Here is an 18,903-nt window from a genome sequence, read left to right as displayed (position 1 = left end):
TTAAAGCTTCTAACAAAGCCACAAGCCCTTAATCCCATGATTCTGGCTTAGTCCATTAAATACAGAAGTTCAACTTCATCAATCTAGGGTCCACAAACCCCCAATAGCCTACTGTACACACAGCACAGCTACTGTTCTACGAAATCCCAGAATATCCGGATATTCCTCTGGACCATATCCGGATATGCATTATCCGGATATCTCACTGGACATATCCGGATATGCAATATCCGGATATCCAGAATCCCATATCCGGATATCTAGTATCCAGATATCCCAAAACCCCATATCCGAATACACATATCCGGATATCATATCCGGATATCCCATATCCGGATATTCCACGGGCCGATATCCGGATATTTCACGACAGAATGCAGTTTCTGCATTTTCGTGAAGATATCCTTCCAAGGTTGGGTTTTTACCAATTTTAAACACCTAAACATGCATTTCTAGGTGTGTTCAACATTACCCCACAACAAGTTATCATCTTTAAGCCTTAACATGCATCAAGCTTTCATTTTTAAGTTCAAAGACTCAAGACCAAAGGTGACAAGGCTTACCAAAGCTCAAGACAGAGGTTGGAGGTGCTCTTGAAGCTCACAATCAGCTCCCAAGGTGCTGACTTCAAGGGTGTACGAAAATACCACCCAAGCAAGGATCTTTCTTCACAAATGAAGCTCCTTGAAGCCTCACAAGCCAAGCACAACACTCCTCAACAAGAATGCCACCAAACCAGAAAACACCTCAGCTCCCACAACCACCACAACTCAGAAAAGGTGCTCCTTTCACACTCACAATGACCACTCACACAAGGCTCAAGTGTTTGGAGGTGAAGAAACCAAGCAAAATTGGCACTTGATCTCCAAGATGGTGAAGAAAGCTCAACAGAACAGTAGCAACTGACCAGCCACTCCAGCATTCACGTAGCAACAGAAAACCTAGGGCTTTGTGCCCTTAACAAGGGTATTTATAGCCACTTAGCCATAAAACACACAGTATTAACTTTAATTGCTACACTTAGCATTTTAATCCCAAACTTTGGATTATGAAACTACATAGTTTTCTAAGATTTATCATATTTTTCTTATAATTTTCTGAGCACTTTTCCGGTACGCGCTTTTCCAAGCCAGTACCGGTTTCCAACACCAGTTCTCATTATCTGGACTTGAAACTCATTTTACAAGTCCTAAATATCATTCTAGTAATTATCATGCACTTACATTAATTTTCGGGGATACTTTTTCGGCACGCATTTATACCGACTAGCAGAACCGGTATCTGCACTTTTCTTCCGAAAAGTGACTTTCAGCATTCTTAATCACTTATTACGATTTCTAAGCCTCATAAACAATTATTAGGGTCAATTATGGAATCATTTCCTAATTTTGCATAATTAATTAGTTAAATACCTTAATTAACGGTGCGGGTTCTTACAGGGAGCAGTGCAGCGAGCTCAATTGCTTTGCTCGCTTACTTGCTCGCTGTGGGGAGCAGTGGAGCGAGCTCCTCGCCACGTTGCTCGTTATGGGGAGTTGACGGGCGAGCTCAATTGCTTTGCTCGCAGCGAGCAGTAAGGTGAGCTTGATCGATTATTTTATTTTTATTTATTTTTTGGATTTATCTTCGGTCTATTCTCTTTATCAGGTTAGTAGTAATTTGTTCTTCTAGTATAAAACAACCTGAAACAATGAGAAAAGATTAAAATCTTATCTATTTGTTGGCATTTTAATATTCTTTAAGATTATATCAATTAACACCATATTTTTAATCATATTAATTATTATTTGAATTATTTTTCACATTAAAAACATAATGTTTTTAGCACTTATCATTTGCTCCATTTGGCAGCTGACCCTTCGAATATTGAGGGGCTGATTTATTCTCTCTTTATGGTTGGCTCCATTTTCCTTGTCTGGCATAAGAAGTGTCATTTGCAATATATATACATACATGCAAAAAGACAAAGGCATCCAAAGGTGTTGTGATGCTGTCCTCCCATTCATTATTTTCGTTGCATCTTGGATTGCTTTTTCAACTCTTCTAAGCTAAACTACTGTAGTAGTTTACACCAGTGTTGTGAAAATCGGCTTGAACCAGCCGACTAGATCAAACCGATGAACCGTTCAGGTAGCCGGTTTGGGTTGCTCAGTAAATTGGTTATGCACAAAAACCGGTATGAACCAGTCAAAACGTGTAACATTATTTATTTTCGCTATGTCTGGAATCAAATCAGTTTCGAAGACGTGAAAGTTGCATTAAATTTAGGAAAAAACGTGTCTCCTTTTAAATGACATAAACTTAGATTTTTTTTAAAAATAATAGATATAAAGAGATGAGACCCATACTTTTATTTTATTTTTTGTCTATATTTTTTCAGTACAACTTATATCTCTTTATATCTCTCTCTCTCTCTCTCTCTCTTAAAAGAACATAAATTTGTGTTCTTTTGAAAACACACACATTTTTTTCCTTAAATTTAAGTCCCAACGAGTTTCGCATAGATTAAAAATGAATTAAGTGAGAATGATTATAATTCTTCACAAACTTATTACACTTAGGTTTTGGGTTAAAATATATTTTCTTGGCTAGCTCATATATTATAATTTTTCGCTTAGCATATTAACAGTGGTTTTCTTCTATGATAGATTACCTAATACTTGAATTTTTAAAATATATATACTAAGATTAAGTTAATTTATAATGTATACTAATTTTTCATGCTTACAAAATTTGGTCAATTTAACTATTAAATTAAAATAATTTATTAAATAACTTAAGATGAAAATTTATAAAAATTTAAAAATTAATTAATAATTCATGGAAACTATAATATTACTAAAAATATTATTTAAAATTCCGCAGAGCAAATATATTTAAAACCAATTATGTTCAGGCAAGAAAATAAAGGGGCTCAAGGGCCCCATAACAAGGTTACAAAATGAAAGCCGGCATTCCAACCCCTTCATCAATTCATGCGAGGAGAAACGACTTCATTAACCTCGGCTTCGATCTCTTCATCATCAGAATCTGAACCCGGAGTCCCAGGAATGATAGCGCCATCCTTCACACCATAAGAAACGTCCATTCTGTCAATAATAAGGCCAGGGTTCAGAACCTGGGCTTGAGCAATAGCATTGGCAAAGGCCCCAATAGCTGCGTTCACGATTATGGCCTTAGCCTCGTCAAAGTCGGTATGCAGCTTGCGGATCTGGGCATCCTTGTCATTCACAAACTTGGAAAGAGCATCTTTATCTACCTTCAGCTCTTCCTCCTTAGCATTGGCCGACTCTGCAGCTTTCTTTGTCGCCTCCAGCTCCAAATTCAATTCATGAACCCTCTTCTCCAACTCGAATTTCTCTGCCAACAGCCCTTCCACCCTAAGAGCAAGGGACGAGTTGGAAGCTGAGGACAAATCGAGTCTTTGATGAAGGTCTTGGAACGACTGGAGCAAGGAAGACGCCTTCAGATAATCCTCTTCCAGACAGATTAACGTGTTCCTCATCTCGGAAGTCAAGGACGAAGAGCCCATAAATTGTTGAGGAGGCTTCAGCACAGCCCTAAGTCGGTCTGAGATTCCGACCTTCCACAACTCCCCAGGTTCCAAGACAATTAGGTTTCCTTGAGGAAAGGGAGGAGGAGGAGGAAGTGAAGATGGCGAAGATGTAAAGAGGGAAGCCGAAACATCGGTTAAAGTAACCTCGCCAGTGGCCAAACTATCGCCTTGTCCGACATTAGTCTGTCGTCTCTTGATAGACTCAACCTCGGAGGAAAGATCTACTTTAGCTTTCCCTTTGGAAGTCTTCTTTGGCTTGGGCAAAAATTTCATGTATTCCTCGCTCATCATGCTAACTGCAAAGGATATTTCAAAGGTTAGAACTTAAATCACAACACATGTCGGACAAAAGCCGTAAAAGAAAGCGACATACCAAATTCACAAAGGAGGTCCTCTCCAAATTTCCTGGCATAACTAACCAGGACAGACGCCGCCAGTCTCTCCGAGTCGGAAAGGGCCACTCCAGGAGTAGCGTAGTCCCTAGGACGCCGTTGATAATGACTCCGCGTCCAGTAAAGCTCGAACCGACTCGCCAGGTCCCCATCGTCTCCCCAAGACGAGGCAAACCACGGTAAGCAGTCCGAACGAGCTACTACCCTGAAGTAGGCGTCCTTAAAACCCTTAAAAGATTGGGAGTAGGGGATAAAAATACCCCGATTTGGAGCGCCTCGGAAAGTCACCCAACCCTTTCTCTCCTTAGCCTCGGCCCCAGTCCGGGATGTATACACATCAAAAAAGTATAGAAAAAGGCAAACTGTACAAGGAAGTCAGAGGTAGGCGCAAACTTGTTCAAAACCCCGGATGAAGGCCCAGGAGTTGGGATAGAGTTGGGAAGGCGCAACCCGAAGTCTACGAATTACAGCCATCTGGAACTCGGTGAAGGGAAACTGAATCCCTAACCTAGTGATCAGATCTCTATAAAGGAAAAAGAAGTGAGGTTCGTCTAAAATAGGCCCCGCGCACACCGGATAATCACCCGCTGGGAGCATATCCACCCCACTAGGGTCTCCAACCGGAAGCTGGGCCACGTCAGTAGGAGACATCGTGGACCGCAGGCTGAGGACCTCATAAGTGACCCAATTCTGGATGTCGGACTCCTCCATTGCCGTGGCTTTGGAACCCAAAGGGTGAGGATCAGTACAAAAATCATCCCAATCCGATCTAGGATTTTCGAGATCGGACGACAATGAGCATGGACTCCACGAAAACGGGATGGAGCTTTCAGAATAGTTGACGAGGTCAACAAACGGTACCCAACTTGCAGCAGAGTCATCGAAGCAAGAAGGGACCTCCGACCTCTCCCTCTCCTACCAAGACCACCTCGGGACCTCCGAAGACTTCCCCTATGACCACGGAGAAGCTGCTGAAGCTTCTCCTCCTCAGTATACTCTTTACCAAAAAGCCAGTACTGGACTGACCTGGGCAATCGCCTCACTACCTCCTCTCTCAGTTCATCACCTCCGCCAGAAGCCTGGCCAGTGAAGGAGTTAGGGGCACTCATCACGAACCCCGAACAACACTCCGAAGAGGGAAACAAGAAACTAGGGATTCGAAAGGACGGAACGCAAACACCACCTTCGTTTCCAATGAGGACAGCTATCAAATTCAACTTAAACCAAGCGAAAAACAAACTTATAAAAGTGAAGAAACGTGAGGGTACCTGAATATGGAAGTGAAGATGGTGAGGACTAAACTCAAACACGCGAAAACCTTCACTGAAATTGACAAGAGCTCCAAGGAAGTTTCGAAGGCACAGAACCGGAAATGGAAGAAGAGAGCCCAGGAGAAACGAAAACCGTATACCAGTTGAAAAGCTGGTATTTAAAGAAGAAATAAAGTCATTGGCGCGAAGAGGGAAATGCTGAAAACCGTTCGAGTAGCCAGGGGCAAAATAGCGAAATCACTTCTGCACGCATTCAATGTGCTCAATCATGACCTACATAAGGCTCAGCATAGCACACTCTGCACGATGCACGAACCACCAACGAGCGTAAAATGCGTGGACTGTTGTAACCGTCACATCAGGCGTGACACGAAAGGTCAGGCAGATGTGACGAGGCCAAGCCCCGACTTCCGAGCTACAGTAGCGCCATGAAGTCTCAAATCGAGTAAAAGATCACAGCCAAAGGTCGCAACATGACCGAGAATGTCAGCTCGGTCCAGCACAATGAAATCAAAACTCGGAACAACGATATCCAAAATCTCAAAATGAGATCAAAGTCGCATCTGACACGCCCCCACTTGACTATACATACAAACATCAAGGAAGATCAAGGGGCATAACGCGTGCGATCTTGACGAAAGCAACTCCGAGTTAGAGCGCAGACTTCAAAAAATCCGAAGTTCCAAACCCGAGATCAACGAACTCGGACAAAAATGAATCCGAGGTAACACAACACCACCTCGACATCCCGAACCTCAAAATACCGAGCTGGGGGGCAACTGTTATGGATGTAAATATCATATCCCAACTACCTATCAGAATATTTGGAGAGATAAAGAGTCATCAACATCTCAACAAATCCAAACAGCCAAAGAGCACAAAATGAGGATCACATCCCAACAGAAAGGGAGTTGAATCCTACTACAATTGGGGGATCTCAAAAGGCCCAAACCTAGGAAGGTAATCCTATAAATAAGAGCCTAAGGACCCTAGGTAAACACTCAGAACTCATTTACTATTTCTACGGTCTATCCAGGCCTAACAAACAGAAAGTAGTAAAAAAACAAAATTCCATAGACGAAACCAGAACTGAAAGAGTGAAAGAGAAAGAGAAATTAACAGTAGGACATTTTGAACATAGCTATAACCAATAGAACAGTGTATGGTAAATACAAAGAGTAAGAAAATATGACAGAAATTTTTAGAAAGAAAATGCGATACAAAATGTGATAAACATAATCTGCAGCATCGCAAGTCATAGAAAGAAAATGTGATAGAAATTTCACAAGTCAATTCAGTTCCAAAACAGAGCATGATTAAAAGGCTTTAGAAAAAGAAAAAGAAAAATTAAGTCGCCACACAGAACCAAAACTAGAAAAGAAAAAATGAACCAACCTCGTTGGCAGAAGCAGACCCAGGGGAGGGGCTAAGGTTGGTCACTGCACCTCCCTGATTTTCAGATTTTTTTTTAATAAATATATATAATTTTCAGAATTGCACACTCCCTTATATTAATGTTGGGCTGGAAAATTTTAATGGGCTTCGTGGGCTGTTTTTTAACTATTAGTCCAATACTCCTTAATTTTACTCTATCTCTATTTAATATTTATGAACAGCAACCTTCATCTTTTTTTTATTCATTCTTTTTACGAAACTTACTCTCTTTTTTGAAAAATAAAACCTACTCTTGATCGTTGATTCTTTTATATCTTCTCCTTTAATTAGCGGATCCATCACACTGTAGTGCACATCGTCTCCTTCTTGAAAACAAAAATTTCCCTCTTTCTAAACATGAATTCCTTTAATTTGATTTTGGTAATGCCATTATGATCAACAAGCTAAAAGGCCGACCTATCAAAAATTGAACGGGCCTCAATTTACTTTGAATTTTGTAATAAAATTTTTTCTGACTTTTTATATTAGGTTCATATATGATTATATATACTTTTGTTTATAATATGAAAAGGCAACACCACCAAAAAGGCAAAAAAGGCCAAGAAAAAAAATCTATGATGAAAAATTAGAGCTCAGAAGAAAAGGTAATGCTCATCGAAAGGAGTCTCTCTCTCTCTGCTCGCAAGTAACTGTAACCCGCAGACACAAAAAGTTAATTCCAAAAAAAAAAAAAAAGGAATAGAAAAAGTTGGCATGAGTGTATAAAAGGTCAATGGAAATTGCAACATGCATAACAAACATATCAGAAGCACAGGGATTTGTGAATCGGACTGCTGAGACAAGCGAATAGGAAAAACGTAAATGCATGAGCATGATGTTCTTCTCATAAGACAAATTAATTGATACATGCATGTACTCTCTCTCTCTCAAATCATGTGCTATTATTGCGTACCCGAGTTTGCTAGAAAGAATAAGTTGGTAATACCCATGAAGATATATAAACAAAAACAAGCACATACTTAAAAATAAATAGAGCTGTTAGTAAAAATAAAATAAAATAAAATAAATAGAGCTATTTCTGAAACGTTGGTACAAGAATTTATTAAAACTACTCAAGTTCAAGGCAGGAAAAAAATGTCAATGCTTTATCAAACTTTAAGTGTTGTTTTAAAGTAAAGTATCAATCAATATTATCGAAACCAAACTATGAAAACTTTATATCAAATTGAAAACAGAAGGAAGAAAAATATTATTTAAAAATACAGATTTAAAGGCTCAAAATAACATCATTTCAACTAGAATTTCAATCTTAAGGAAGGGAAAAAAATCAATACTTTAATTATTCTTTATTAATTAGAAAGGTAATCTACAACTATGTGGAGAGCAGATTACTGGCATAAAATTATTAACCTATTAACTTATTAACAAAATCGGGGACAGAACGTCAAAGAGAATGTCACTATTCAGAAACCTATTAACCTTCTTTCATTTTCTGAAAAATTAGTACAAGAATTTATTAACACTACAAGGTGGGAAATTCTAACAATAGGGTTCTCCAAGCCTTAAATAGGCAAAATAAAAATAACAAAAAGTAAACAACTATAATCATGCGCAATCAATGGAGATAGCGCACAATCAACGCACACTCATATGTAATCTAAAAATAACATAAAGAAAAATAATTAACAATTATTGAAAAGCCCTAAACTATGGAATAAATTATAAAAAAGTCTAATCCAAGTCAGTCAGCTCGGGTGCATCGTTATAAAATCATATATCTAAATTAACAACTGAGAGTAACTAATTCATTTTTATAAATTTGCATTCAAAATTTTAATAACAAACAAGAGCACAGAGAAATAAAGAGAAAAAAAACAGAAAGTAGTAAAATATATTTCCATAGAGGAATCCAAAACTGAAAGAGAGGAAAGAGAGAGAAATCAACGTTAGAACCAATAGAACAGTGTTATGGTAAATAGAAATAGTAAAACATTGTATGCATAACCTGCAGCATCACAAGTTCTAGAAAGAAAAATTGTGATAGAAATTTCACAAGTCCATTCAGTTCCAAAACAGAGCATGATGAAAGGCTTTAGAAAGAAAAAGGAAAAAGAAAAAGAAGAAGAAGAAGAAAATGAACAAACCTCATTGGAACATTGTTGATAGAAAATAAAAAAGGCGCATAAAAATAAAAATAAAGTGTAAGCGAGGAACTAGTATCTTTCATTTCCAAGATGACTCTTTAGCTTTCAACAACAACACCGAAAAGGCAAAAAAAAAAAAAAAAAAAAAAAACACAGATGAAAAATTATAGCTTAAAGGAGAAGGCAATGCTGGCAAAAAAATTTAATTATTGCATTTTAATTAAATAATTACGCATTTATTGCAGTTTTAGAAATAATTACGGATCTATTATACAATGTGACGCCTTTTTTGGGCGTCACATTGATGCCTCATGTAGGCGTCTCTCACCTGAGGGAAGACGCCCCAATGGGGCGTCTCTCACCTAAGGTTAACACGTGTCATTTTTTTTTTCCAAAAATAATAATAATTTAATCATAAAACTTCTGAAGGCCATAACTTTTGACTCGGGTATTTAATTCAGGTAATTCTTTTTTTGATTCCACATAACTTTTTGAGATCTACGCAATGACATCTCATTTGATATATTTTATTTCTCACAAACATAATTTAAATTTAAATTAGGTAATCCTTCTTCCTTAGAGATTTAGAATATTTATTTAATTATTTCCTTTATAAATACAGATTTTTCAAATTGATTTTTGAGTTTAAATCACAAATCAAATCTTTATTTTGTTTTCCTTATTAATAATAATTGTTACTTTTAATTTAAATCACAAACAAAAAAAAATAAATCACACATCAAATCTTGATTTATTTTTTATATTAAATCACAAACGCAGAACTCAGAGGCTTCTGAGTTTAAAAATATGACACGTGTCAACACCTGACACGTCACCAATCACGTCTAAATTGGGTTTCAATCAAGAGGCAATCACGCCTAATTTAGATAATTTTATTTTTGAAAAACATTCATAAGCCGTCATTAATTTCAAACCACGAATAATAACCCAGAAGCTTATAGCATTAATCATTAATTTCAAAAATAATATCCTTCTTCCTTAGAGATTTAGAATATTTATTTAATTATTTTCTTTATTTCTACAGATTTTTCAAATTGATTTTTTAGTTTAAATCACAAATCAAATATTTATTTTGTTTTCCGTATTAATAATAATTTTTATTTTTAATTTTAATTTAAATCATAAACCAAATTTTTGTTATAATAAAAAAAGTATTATAAAAAAAATTAAATCAGAAATCAAAATTTTATTTAATTTTTTTATATTAAATCACAAACCCAGAACTCAGATGCTTCTTGGTTTAACCGCGCTTATAATACCATTCTTGCAAATTAAAATTGTGTTTGTGAGAAATAAAATATATCAAATTAGATGTCATTGCGTAGATCTCGAAAAGTTATGTGGAATCAAAAAAAGAATTACATGAATTGGATACCCGAGTCAAAAGTTATGGCCTTCAGAAGTTTTATGATTAAATTATTATTTTTTTGGAAAAAAAATGACACGTGTCAACCTTAGGTGAGAGACGCTCCATTGAGGCGTCTTCCCTCAGTTGAGAGACGCCTACATGAGGCGTCACATGTGACGCCCAAAAAAAGTGTCACATTGTACAATAGATTCGTAATTATTTTCAAAACTGCAATAAATACGTAATTATTTAATAAAAATGCAATAATTAAATTTTTTTGCCATGCTCACCAGAACGAGTGTCTCTCTCTCTTTGCTCGCAAGTAACTGTCACTTGCAGACACAAAAATGCGCAGCGCAGTAGAGTGTATATAAAGCAGTAGTAGTAGTACAAGTATTGCAAAAGACATACATAGAGAGAGATGGTTAATATGCTTTTTGAAGTGATATGATAGGAATACAAAAAGTTGGGGAATGAGTGAGTAAAAAAGGTGAATGGAAATTGCAACATGCATTACAAACATATCAGCAGCACATGAGATTTTATTTAGTAGCAATCGGAGGGCTGAGACAAGCGATTAGGTAAAACGTGAATGCATGAATATAGCATGCATTGTTTTATACAAGTAATTGCAAGAAGGGTCTTAACGGGCCGAGCCGAGCTTTAGTCTTAAATTAAGTCTGTATTTAAATGTGTCAGCCTGATCAAGCTTGTTACCTGTCATAAATATTATTATCGGTTTGTGGCATTACTTATTTACAAAAAAATAAAAGCTTGGTTTAGCTTGTAAGCCTGTTTAAAAAAATTAAAATAACAAAAATTTATCTAAACAGAATATACAATCAACAACACTAGTAATTCCATAAATATCATAAATTCAATATATATCAACGTAATATAGAACAAAATCATTCAAAAAGTCTATTTAACCAATAAAATGGATTGAGGAGAAAGATAGGCCATTACAAGTAGTATAAAAAATATTAAAATAAAAAAATAATATACTAGTCCAGCCTGAGAGGCTCTACGGCCGAGCTTTTGAATTGAAGCCTGATACCTTTTTATTAAACGAGCTTTTATACAATTTCAAACTTGATGCCAACAATCAATTTTAGACATGTAAGCCTAGGCCTTCACGAGCCGAGCCAAATGCCCCTGAAAGGTCCCATAGCTCGTTAATTAGCACCCCTAATTGCAAACATGTGGCAATAATACCGTTGATTATAAACTAAAATAAACACATACTTTAAATAAATAGAGCTTTGGTCTAGGGGTCATTAACTTAGCAATACGTTTTTATTTTTTAATTCCGACCCATGTTTGATTTTAAATCTCAAATACACCAAAAATCCGTAGCTCTAATTTTATTTTAATTTTTACAATGTTGATCATTCAGCTCTGAAAACCCTTAACTAAAAGTAATAATTATAAACCTTTTTTTTTCATTTATTATTTTTGGATAAAAAATGAGAGAGAAAATGAACAAAATTATTCTTCTATTTCTCAAATGTAATAAATGTAAATTGTTTTAGGGATAAGTTATTCTATCTATCTTCTTTTTTTGCTTACCTTTGCCTACCTTTGTCTGACATCAATACTCATGATTATGACTCCAAACTTGGTTTACTAGTCCTAGATATTATTCTAGGAATATTCATACTCTTATTATAATTTTTCGGGGTACTTCACCAGTAGACATGCACTTATACCGTGAAGCAAAACCGATATCTGCACTTTTCGTCAAAAAAGCGACTTTAAGGGTTGTTCAACCCTTATATTAATTATTTAAGTCCTCTCATAATTATTCAAGGTCAATTATGAAATTATTTCTTAAACTTAAAATTAATTATTTAAATTTCTAATTTACCGGTGCGGGTTCTTACAAATTTTATCTTTCATTGTCCAATTAAAGCATAAAAGTGAATTAGTGATTGAAACTATAGTCCTCGTGGAAATTATCTCGTACTCACGTAGTCTTTATTACTTTTACGACCAGTGCACTTGCCGAAGTCGCAACAAAATTTTGACGTCGTTGCTGGAGATAAAACCCAGATCACCTGCGCGACAAGCGAGAATACTCACCACTATACTACAACGACTAACTAGAACGACTAACCATCATTTCAGTTTTCTTTTATTTCTTTTATTTTTATTTTCTTTTAGTATTTTTATTTTCATTATCTGACATGGGCATTGAGATAACTCTAATACATTTCATGCACTTTGACGACTGATGATTCTTGTTTATTTTATTTTGTTTCACAGTCGGACTTTTTTTTTCTGATTTTTCGCTATTTTAGATTTAAATTAATTGCTGGGAACAACAAAATTTAAATCTGAGAATGGGTAACACGATTCATCAGGAACTACTCTATTTGGTTGGAAGTAATTCATAAGTATATACAGAACATCTGGCTAGATCAGAGAAATATCTCAATCTTTTTATTTTTATTTTTATTTTTATTTTTAGAGTAATTTAATTGAATTTTTTTTATTTTGTTCAAGTATAGAGTCCACCATCTCCATTATCATGATTTTATTGAAAAACAAATTACTCAGCGTAAGTGCATGTATAAACAATTAACAGGAAGTTAATTAGTATCTTGATCAGGAGTACAATCATGTACTTTTTGTTTTATACGCACTAATAAGCACCTTTTGAGTAGGTTGCATAATTCACTGGAATATTCTCTTCTTCCTCTTCAAAACAACTAACAAGTAGCAACCAAGCACCACACCAGTTACAAGTTCTGCATAAGAAAATTCGTAGGTTTACAAAATTCAGAAGTAAAATAAGTTACAAAATTGTATGTAGTCATTAGATTTATGGGATTTGCATTTATTATTTCACATGACACAAGAAAGTTTCCTACACACAACATTTTGTGGGACCCATACATTTTGAAGCAAAAAAAAAAAAAAAACTACGGCACGCAAAACGAATCTCTATAACATTACAGAATCACTTTTCCTATAACATAACTCTTATAAAACCCTAGATTTATTTATATGAATGGATGCAAAAGAAACTAATGTAACTCACCCATACATAATTTATTTATGGATTCGTTTTTTCTGCCGTAAGCCCAATACGACGTCATTTTGGGCGAAAATCATTGTGTTTTTGTAATTTTAATTTATTTCAGAGTTATAATAGTCTTTATATTTATAATTTTTTAAGATTTCAATACCAAAACGATGTCGTTTTGAGAATAAATGCAGATAACTTATCTGTATTAATTGCAGAAATATTTTTCCCTTTATTTATATATGAAAGTTTATATTTTTATCATCTTAATTGTTGGCATAACTTTTTTTTCACTTCTCATAAATATGTTAAGAATTCAAGTGTGAGTGACAAAAAAGTCTCACGTCGGATACCAAAAAAAAAAAAGAGTCTCATGTCAAGAAGGAACGGGTTAAGTATAATAATACCGAAAAATATTTTTATTAAAACTTGTAAAACAAAGAAATATGTCTTCCTCAACAAACAAACAAAAAGTGAAAATGCTTTAAGAAAAATATTAATTTTCTATACTAAACACATGAATATATATATGTATGTGTCTTCCTAATTTGCTGTTGCGTGTCTATTCCTAATTTTATGGAGGAGAGAGAAGATAAAAAATCACGTGTTCACCAAAAAATATCAAATATACACAAAAACGATATCATTTAAAATGACACAAAATTATATTATTTAAAATGACAAATGATTTTTCAACAACACATAGAAAGTTTGGATCCACATACAGATCCTAGTGTAAATATATTTACTCCAAAAAATTTCATATAGCAAAAGTGGATATATACAGGACGTGATCAACTTCAAACCAGTGTAAAGATGTAAAGAACCTTTCAATACGCTCCCCAAAAGCTAGCTCAAAGGGTGGAAGTGTCCAAGATCTTATAAAGGCCACATTAGTTGTCCACACAATCAATGTGAGACTATATATCTCAACACGCTCCCTCACACGAGAGCTCTTTGGGCTAGAAGTGTGGATATTACATAGGCCCAATTTTTTGGTTTACCTTTTTGTGCTTTAAATTTAATTTCACTTTAAAGTGAGAGGCAGTGAGGATCGAACTTGTGATTTTGTAATCACTCAAGCTTGATACCATGTAAAGAACCTTGGGATACACCACCCCAAAAGTTAACTCAAAGGGTGAGAGTGACCAAGACCTTATAATTGTCACATTAGTTGTCCACAGAATTAATACGAGATTATATATCTCAATAAAAGAGAACCTACCTTTTGGTCCATCCCCGTACACGAACAATCAAGTATCCTGGTACAATTGTGGTACCAGACATTCACACTTGTGGTACTAGGCATTTACACGAAGTCACTGGGTTTTGTGGACACTAGGCCTTGTACGTTGATTCTCTGAGTGTGATCTCGAGTACATATATGTTAAAAGAGTTGGGTACAATGAGGATATATAGCTGAGCAGATTTTAAAGAAAATTGTAACTAGCTAGGCCTAGTTTACAGGTTTAGGTGCGTGAGTTTCTTGGAGTGCAAAGCATCTTATTGTAGTTAATGGAAGGATCCTTACTTGTGAGAAAAGGAGCATGGGGTAAAGTGGAAGATGACCTTCTTAGGGCATGTGTGCAACAATACGGGGAAGGAAAATGGCACCTAGTTCCTGCAAGAGCAGGTATATAATATTGCTTTTGTGATACTAATGGCTCATTAATTGTAAGATTACCGAGAAATAGTTATTTTAGAGAAACACAATTTTTTTTTCTTTTTCTTTCTTTTGCTTTTCGTTAATTTTCGTTGCCCTTGGCAAAGGTCCTTGCACCACTTGTGCTGTGGTTATAGCAGCACATGATCATATGTTTAGTTGTATATATGTTGTTGAATTTTGTAGGCTTGAACAGATGCCGCAAAAGCTGCAGATTGCGGTGGTTGAATTATCTAAAACCAAATATCAAGCGAGGAGGGTTCACTGAGGACGAAATTGATATGATGACAAGATTGCACAGACTTTTGGGAAACAGGTTGACTTCTACACGTTACTATTTATATGTATTCAGATTATTTTTGACAAGAATATGTATAAAAGGAAGCCAGAGGGATTGATCTAATGATAAAGATTTTGAGTAGTTTGTACGAGTTCATATGTTTAAATATTAGCGCCACTATTATATCCAAAAACAATATGTATAAAAGGCAAAGATCACTCCACAAGACTCCCGATGTAAGGGTCGGGACGAGAGTCTATTGTATGCAATCTTATTCTTATAATTTTGTAAGTAGGTTATTTCCTATACTCGAACTCGTGACTTTTTAAACACATAAAATAATTTTATCACCCATTCAAGGTATATTCTTGTCTTCTGACAAGAATACATATATCCGTCCTTATTTATTTATTTATATATCCAAGCCGATTTAATCTAATTTGAGTACTATCAGACTAATAGTGGGGTTGGCTCTAGTAATACTATTTTCTCCATTCCTAATACTTGGACTTCAAATCTCTAGTTTAGGGAAATGAACTTGTTACCACTTGAACCAATAGTTGTGAGTATTTATGTCATTATTATAACCGTCAACTTTAAGTAGTCTTTCATTAACAAAATAGTTTGTGAATGTAGATGGTCCCTGATTGCTGGAAGGCTTCCTGGAAGAACTCCTAACGATGTGAAAAACTACTGGAATACCTATATTCGAAGGAGGGTATCCTCTCATAAGGAAGATATCAATGCAAAGCCTAAGGAAATAGTGAAACCTCATCTTGTGATAAAGCCTCAACCTCTAACTTTCTCTAGAACTTCGCCCTGGTTGACAAAGAGATTCATTAGCGAAGATCAAAGCAAGGCCAAAGAGTGCAGTATCCAAGCACATGGACAAAACGACAAGGGAGACAATACCGACAACAAATGCAATAATTGTCGGGATCATTGGTGGGAAACAGTGATGGACGACAAGGGAGGCAATGCAGAGAACGACAAATGCTGCTTGGGTGACAAAGATGGGAAGCTCATGAAAGACCCTAATTGGAATGAGGAGCTTTCTTCATTGACCATAGATGCTGGGGACTTTCTTATAGAAGATCAATGTTGGAGTGATTTTCTTCTTGATGTCAATTTGTGGGATTCATGATTTTAAATGTACGAGTTTTTAATTAATAAGCTATTTAGGAGAGTGATAATAGCGACGAGTATGACATTTTTGCATTACATCATAAATTTAAACTTCGTATGACCAGGGCCGGGGCTAAGAGAGTGACTGCGATAACTGAATTTGATAAAATATCTTAATTCAAATAGTTTTATTAATATCATGTTAAAAGAAATAAGTTATCTCATGTCATAGACATAAATTTGTGAGTTCCACCACTTGAAAAATAAAAATAAAAATTGTGACACAGTTATCGAAAGATATGTGTATGAGAAAAAACTTATATCATGTAGCATGAGAATAATTTTTCCCTAATTCAAAATATCAATGTTATCAATCTAGAAAAGTTCATCGACTCAGTTGGTTACTGGTTCAATTGGTCATTACTTCAACCACATGAATTAAATATATATAATGAAATATAATAAATATAAAATTAGAAGCATCTTAGCTAATAATTAAAGTTAGATTAGCAGTGTTTACAGGAAAAAAAAGAGTTAGATTAATAGCAAGTGGAATAAGTTATAATCTACATGATTTAAGTTCAAATGTCATTAGTGGTATATCTCAAGTATTTTGTTAAAAATTTCAAAATCGATTTTTCTAAAAAAAATCGATGCCAGTTTAATACTAGTTGAACCCAATTCCAAATTAGTTCATCAATTTCATACCAGATCAAATACATAACCAGTTCAAAACCTACATCAAACAATTTGGAGGTCAAAATTACGGATCAACCGGTCAAACATACTGCAAAATATTGTGACAGAGTTTAGAAATCTTTTTCAAGTATTTGGTCCTGGCTTCAATCATTTCTAATTAATATGATACTTTTCACTCATAATTAAATTTCATTTTCAATATTCTACTCTTAAATGTCACATCAACATTGGTTTCATTATTAATGAAAATAAATAAATATTTTATTATATCAAGTGACAGGTCCTTCATCACTCAAATCTGCTCTACTCGTCAGGAGATTCAGGTAATCAAGCATCAATCAATAGTAAATTTTAACATGATCTAAGATCACGACGGTCCTTTCATTAAAAAAATGATATTTATATTATTTTTTTTTTTTTCTTTTCTTTTTTCTCTTCTCAATTTCTCTTTCACTCTCTATCTTCCATCCCACCCAATCCCTTGTGAGCCGGGAGCTTTAAATTTCATCTCCCAATCAACAGACATAAGAATCATTCATTTTCATCAATTTGACTGGTTGTTGAATTAGTCAATTCTCACGTGGGACATCTCCGCATGTGCAAAAGGAAAAACTAGAGTTAAGAGGTGTTGTTCCCCGTAGTGCTTTTTCGCCGCTTCACTCAACTCTTGCAGCTTGTACTCAGGTACGAGAGGTAAATTTTTACAATACACCCGTTGTTATGAGTATTTGTGATCTGGATTATATTACTTGTGAAAATAAAAATCATCTGATTCAATTCTTTCGATTTAATAATATAATAATTTATTTAATTTGAATTTTTTTTTAAAACTGATCCGATCCAATCTAATTTTATTTGATTTAGATTGGATTGGATCAATTTTTGGTTTTTTAAAAAGACTAAAATTTGTATGATGATTATTATGCAAATACCATATCTTTTATATGTATTGGCTTTATAAAGTTTATATGATGATTATTGTACAATCTAGAAATATCAGTAAACGATAATCTAATATTCAATATAGTACAACAAAAAGTTGAATTACCATTTTTATTTCTAACAAAAAATTTACAATGTGTTTGCCTGGGATATGAAGTATCCCAAATTTTCATCCTATAGAGGAGCTGTTGTATAACAATAACCCATGCAATAAAAATATATAATGTATCTTATTCAAAAAAAGCAGAATATAGATCAAGCACAACTCACTTTCTCCAACATGATGGGTTAATCGGTTTTGGTTTAAATTTTTGCTATATAATTTTTGGGTTATGATTGGGGAAAGGTCCAAGTAGGTAGAAGGTAAGGTTGGTGAATCGTTGGATCAGTTTGAATTGGATCCGTTTTCACCAACCAAATCGAAAATCTATCAAATCCAATTAAATTTTGCGGTTTTTTTATTTTTTGATTTTTCAGTTTTCAATTATTTCGGTTAATAATTTTTTGGTTTGGTCACTGTTAGTCTTAATTTATACTTAATTTAGTGGTAAGTTTCTTATGTTTTATGGGCTGAATGGTGTTAAAATGCAGGTAAAAGTGGGCCAAAATTAAAGGAGTAAGCCCAAGTTGGTAAAAAGGGGTAGGAAAAGAGAATTTAACTTTTCACTAATTATTTTCATTTTTTTACCACAGAAAATGATACATGGCAAGAGAAGATGAAAGAAAAAGATGAGATGGAAGATTGAAGGCTGTTGGATGCTCCTTGGATCTAAGGAACGGAATCAACTTGAAGTTTTAACCAAAGAAGAGTCAGAGTCTTCGTTAAAAAGAAAGGAAAAAAACTCAGAACTGAGAAGAGAGATTTTTTGGCGAATGCACAAGGAAGAACACCACTCTTGAAGGGATTCAAGAAGACCAACTTTCAGTGCAACTCGTGGTTTTATTTCTCTGTTCTTAAGCTTTTCATAGTATTGCATTTTGATTTCGTGAAGAACCTTATCGGTCTATTACCTTCTACTTTTACTATTTCTTTCCTTTG

At 34.8% G+C, this 18,903-nt stretch overlaps 1 protein-coding gene across 1 annotated transcript; it reads left to right on the top strand.

Annotated features, from left to right (window-relative positions):
* The first annotated feature begins 14,670 nt into the window (after positions 1 to 14,670).
* Positions 14,671 to 16,242, top strand: LOC133312290 (transcription factor MYB1-like). Its single transcript, XM_061513460.1, has 3 exons — positions 14,671 to 14,788; positions 15,005 to 15,134; positions 15,735 to 16,242. The coding sequence occupies exons 1-3, from the start codon at positions 14,671 to 14,673 to the stop codon at positions 16,240 to 16,242; spliced, it is 756 nt and encodes a 251-aa protein (XP_061369444.1).
* Positions 16,243 to 18,903: the final 2,661 nt, after the last annotated feature.

The sequence above is a fragment of the Gastrolobium bilobum genome, unplaced genomic scaffold (genome assembly GCF_033153095.1).
Source record: "Gastrolobium bilobum isolate Gb01-03AN ecotype WA unplaced genomic scaffold, APGP_CSIRO_Gbil_v1 utg73305, whole genome shotgun sequence".
In the NCBI taxonomy this organism is placed as follows: domain Eukaryota; kingdom Viridiplantae; phylum Streptophyta; class Magnoliopsida; order Fabales; family Fabaceae; genus Gastrolobium; species Gastrolobium bilobum.
Note: the sequence above shows the minus strand (reverse complement) of the source record. Positions and strands in the feature narration are given on the sequence as shown.

What these genes read in the sequence shown, in the direction of transcription:
- LOC133312290 (XM_061513460.1), top strand. Translation starts at nt 14,671, where the DNA reads ATGGAAGGATCCTTACTTGTGAGAAAAGGAGCATGGGGTAAAGTGGAA. An exon ending in CCTAGTTCCTGCAAGAGCAG is followed by an intron (nt 14,789 to 15,004) that starts GTATATAATATT and finishes TGAATTTTGTAG; the next exon opens with GCTTGAACAGATGCCGCAAA. An exon ending in CACAGACTTTTGGGAAACAG is followed by an intron (nt 15,135 to 15,734) that starts GTTGACTTCTAC and finishes TTGTGAATGTAG; the next exon opens with ATGGTCCCTGATTGCTGGAA.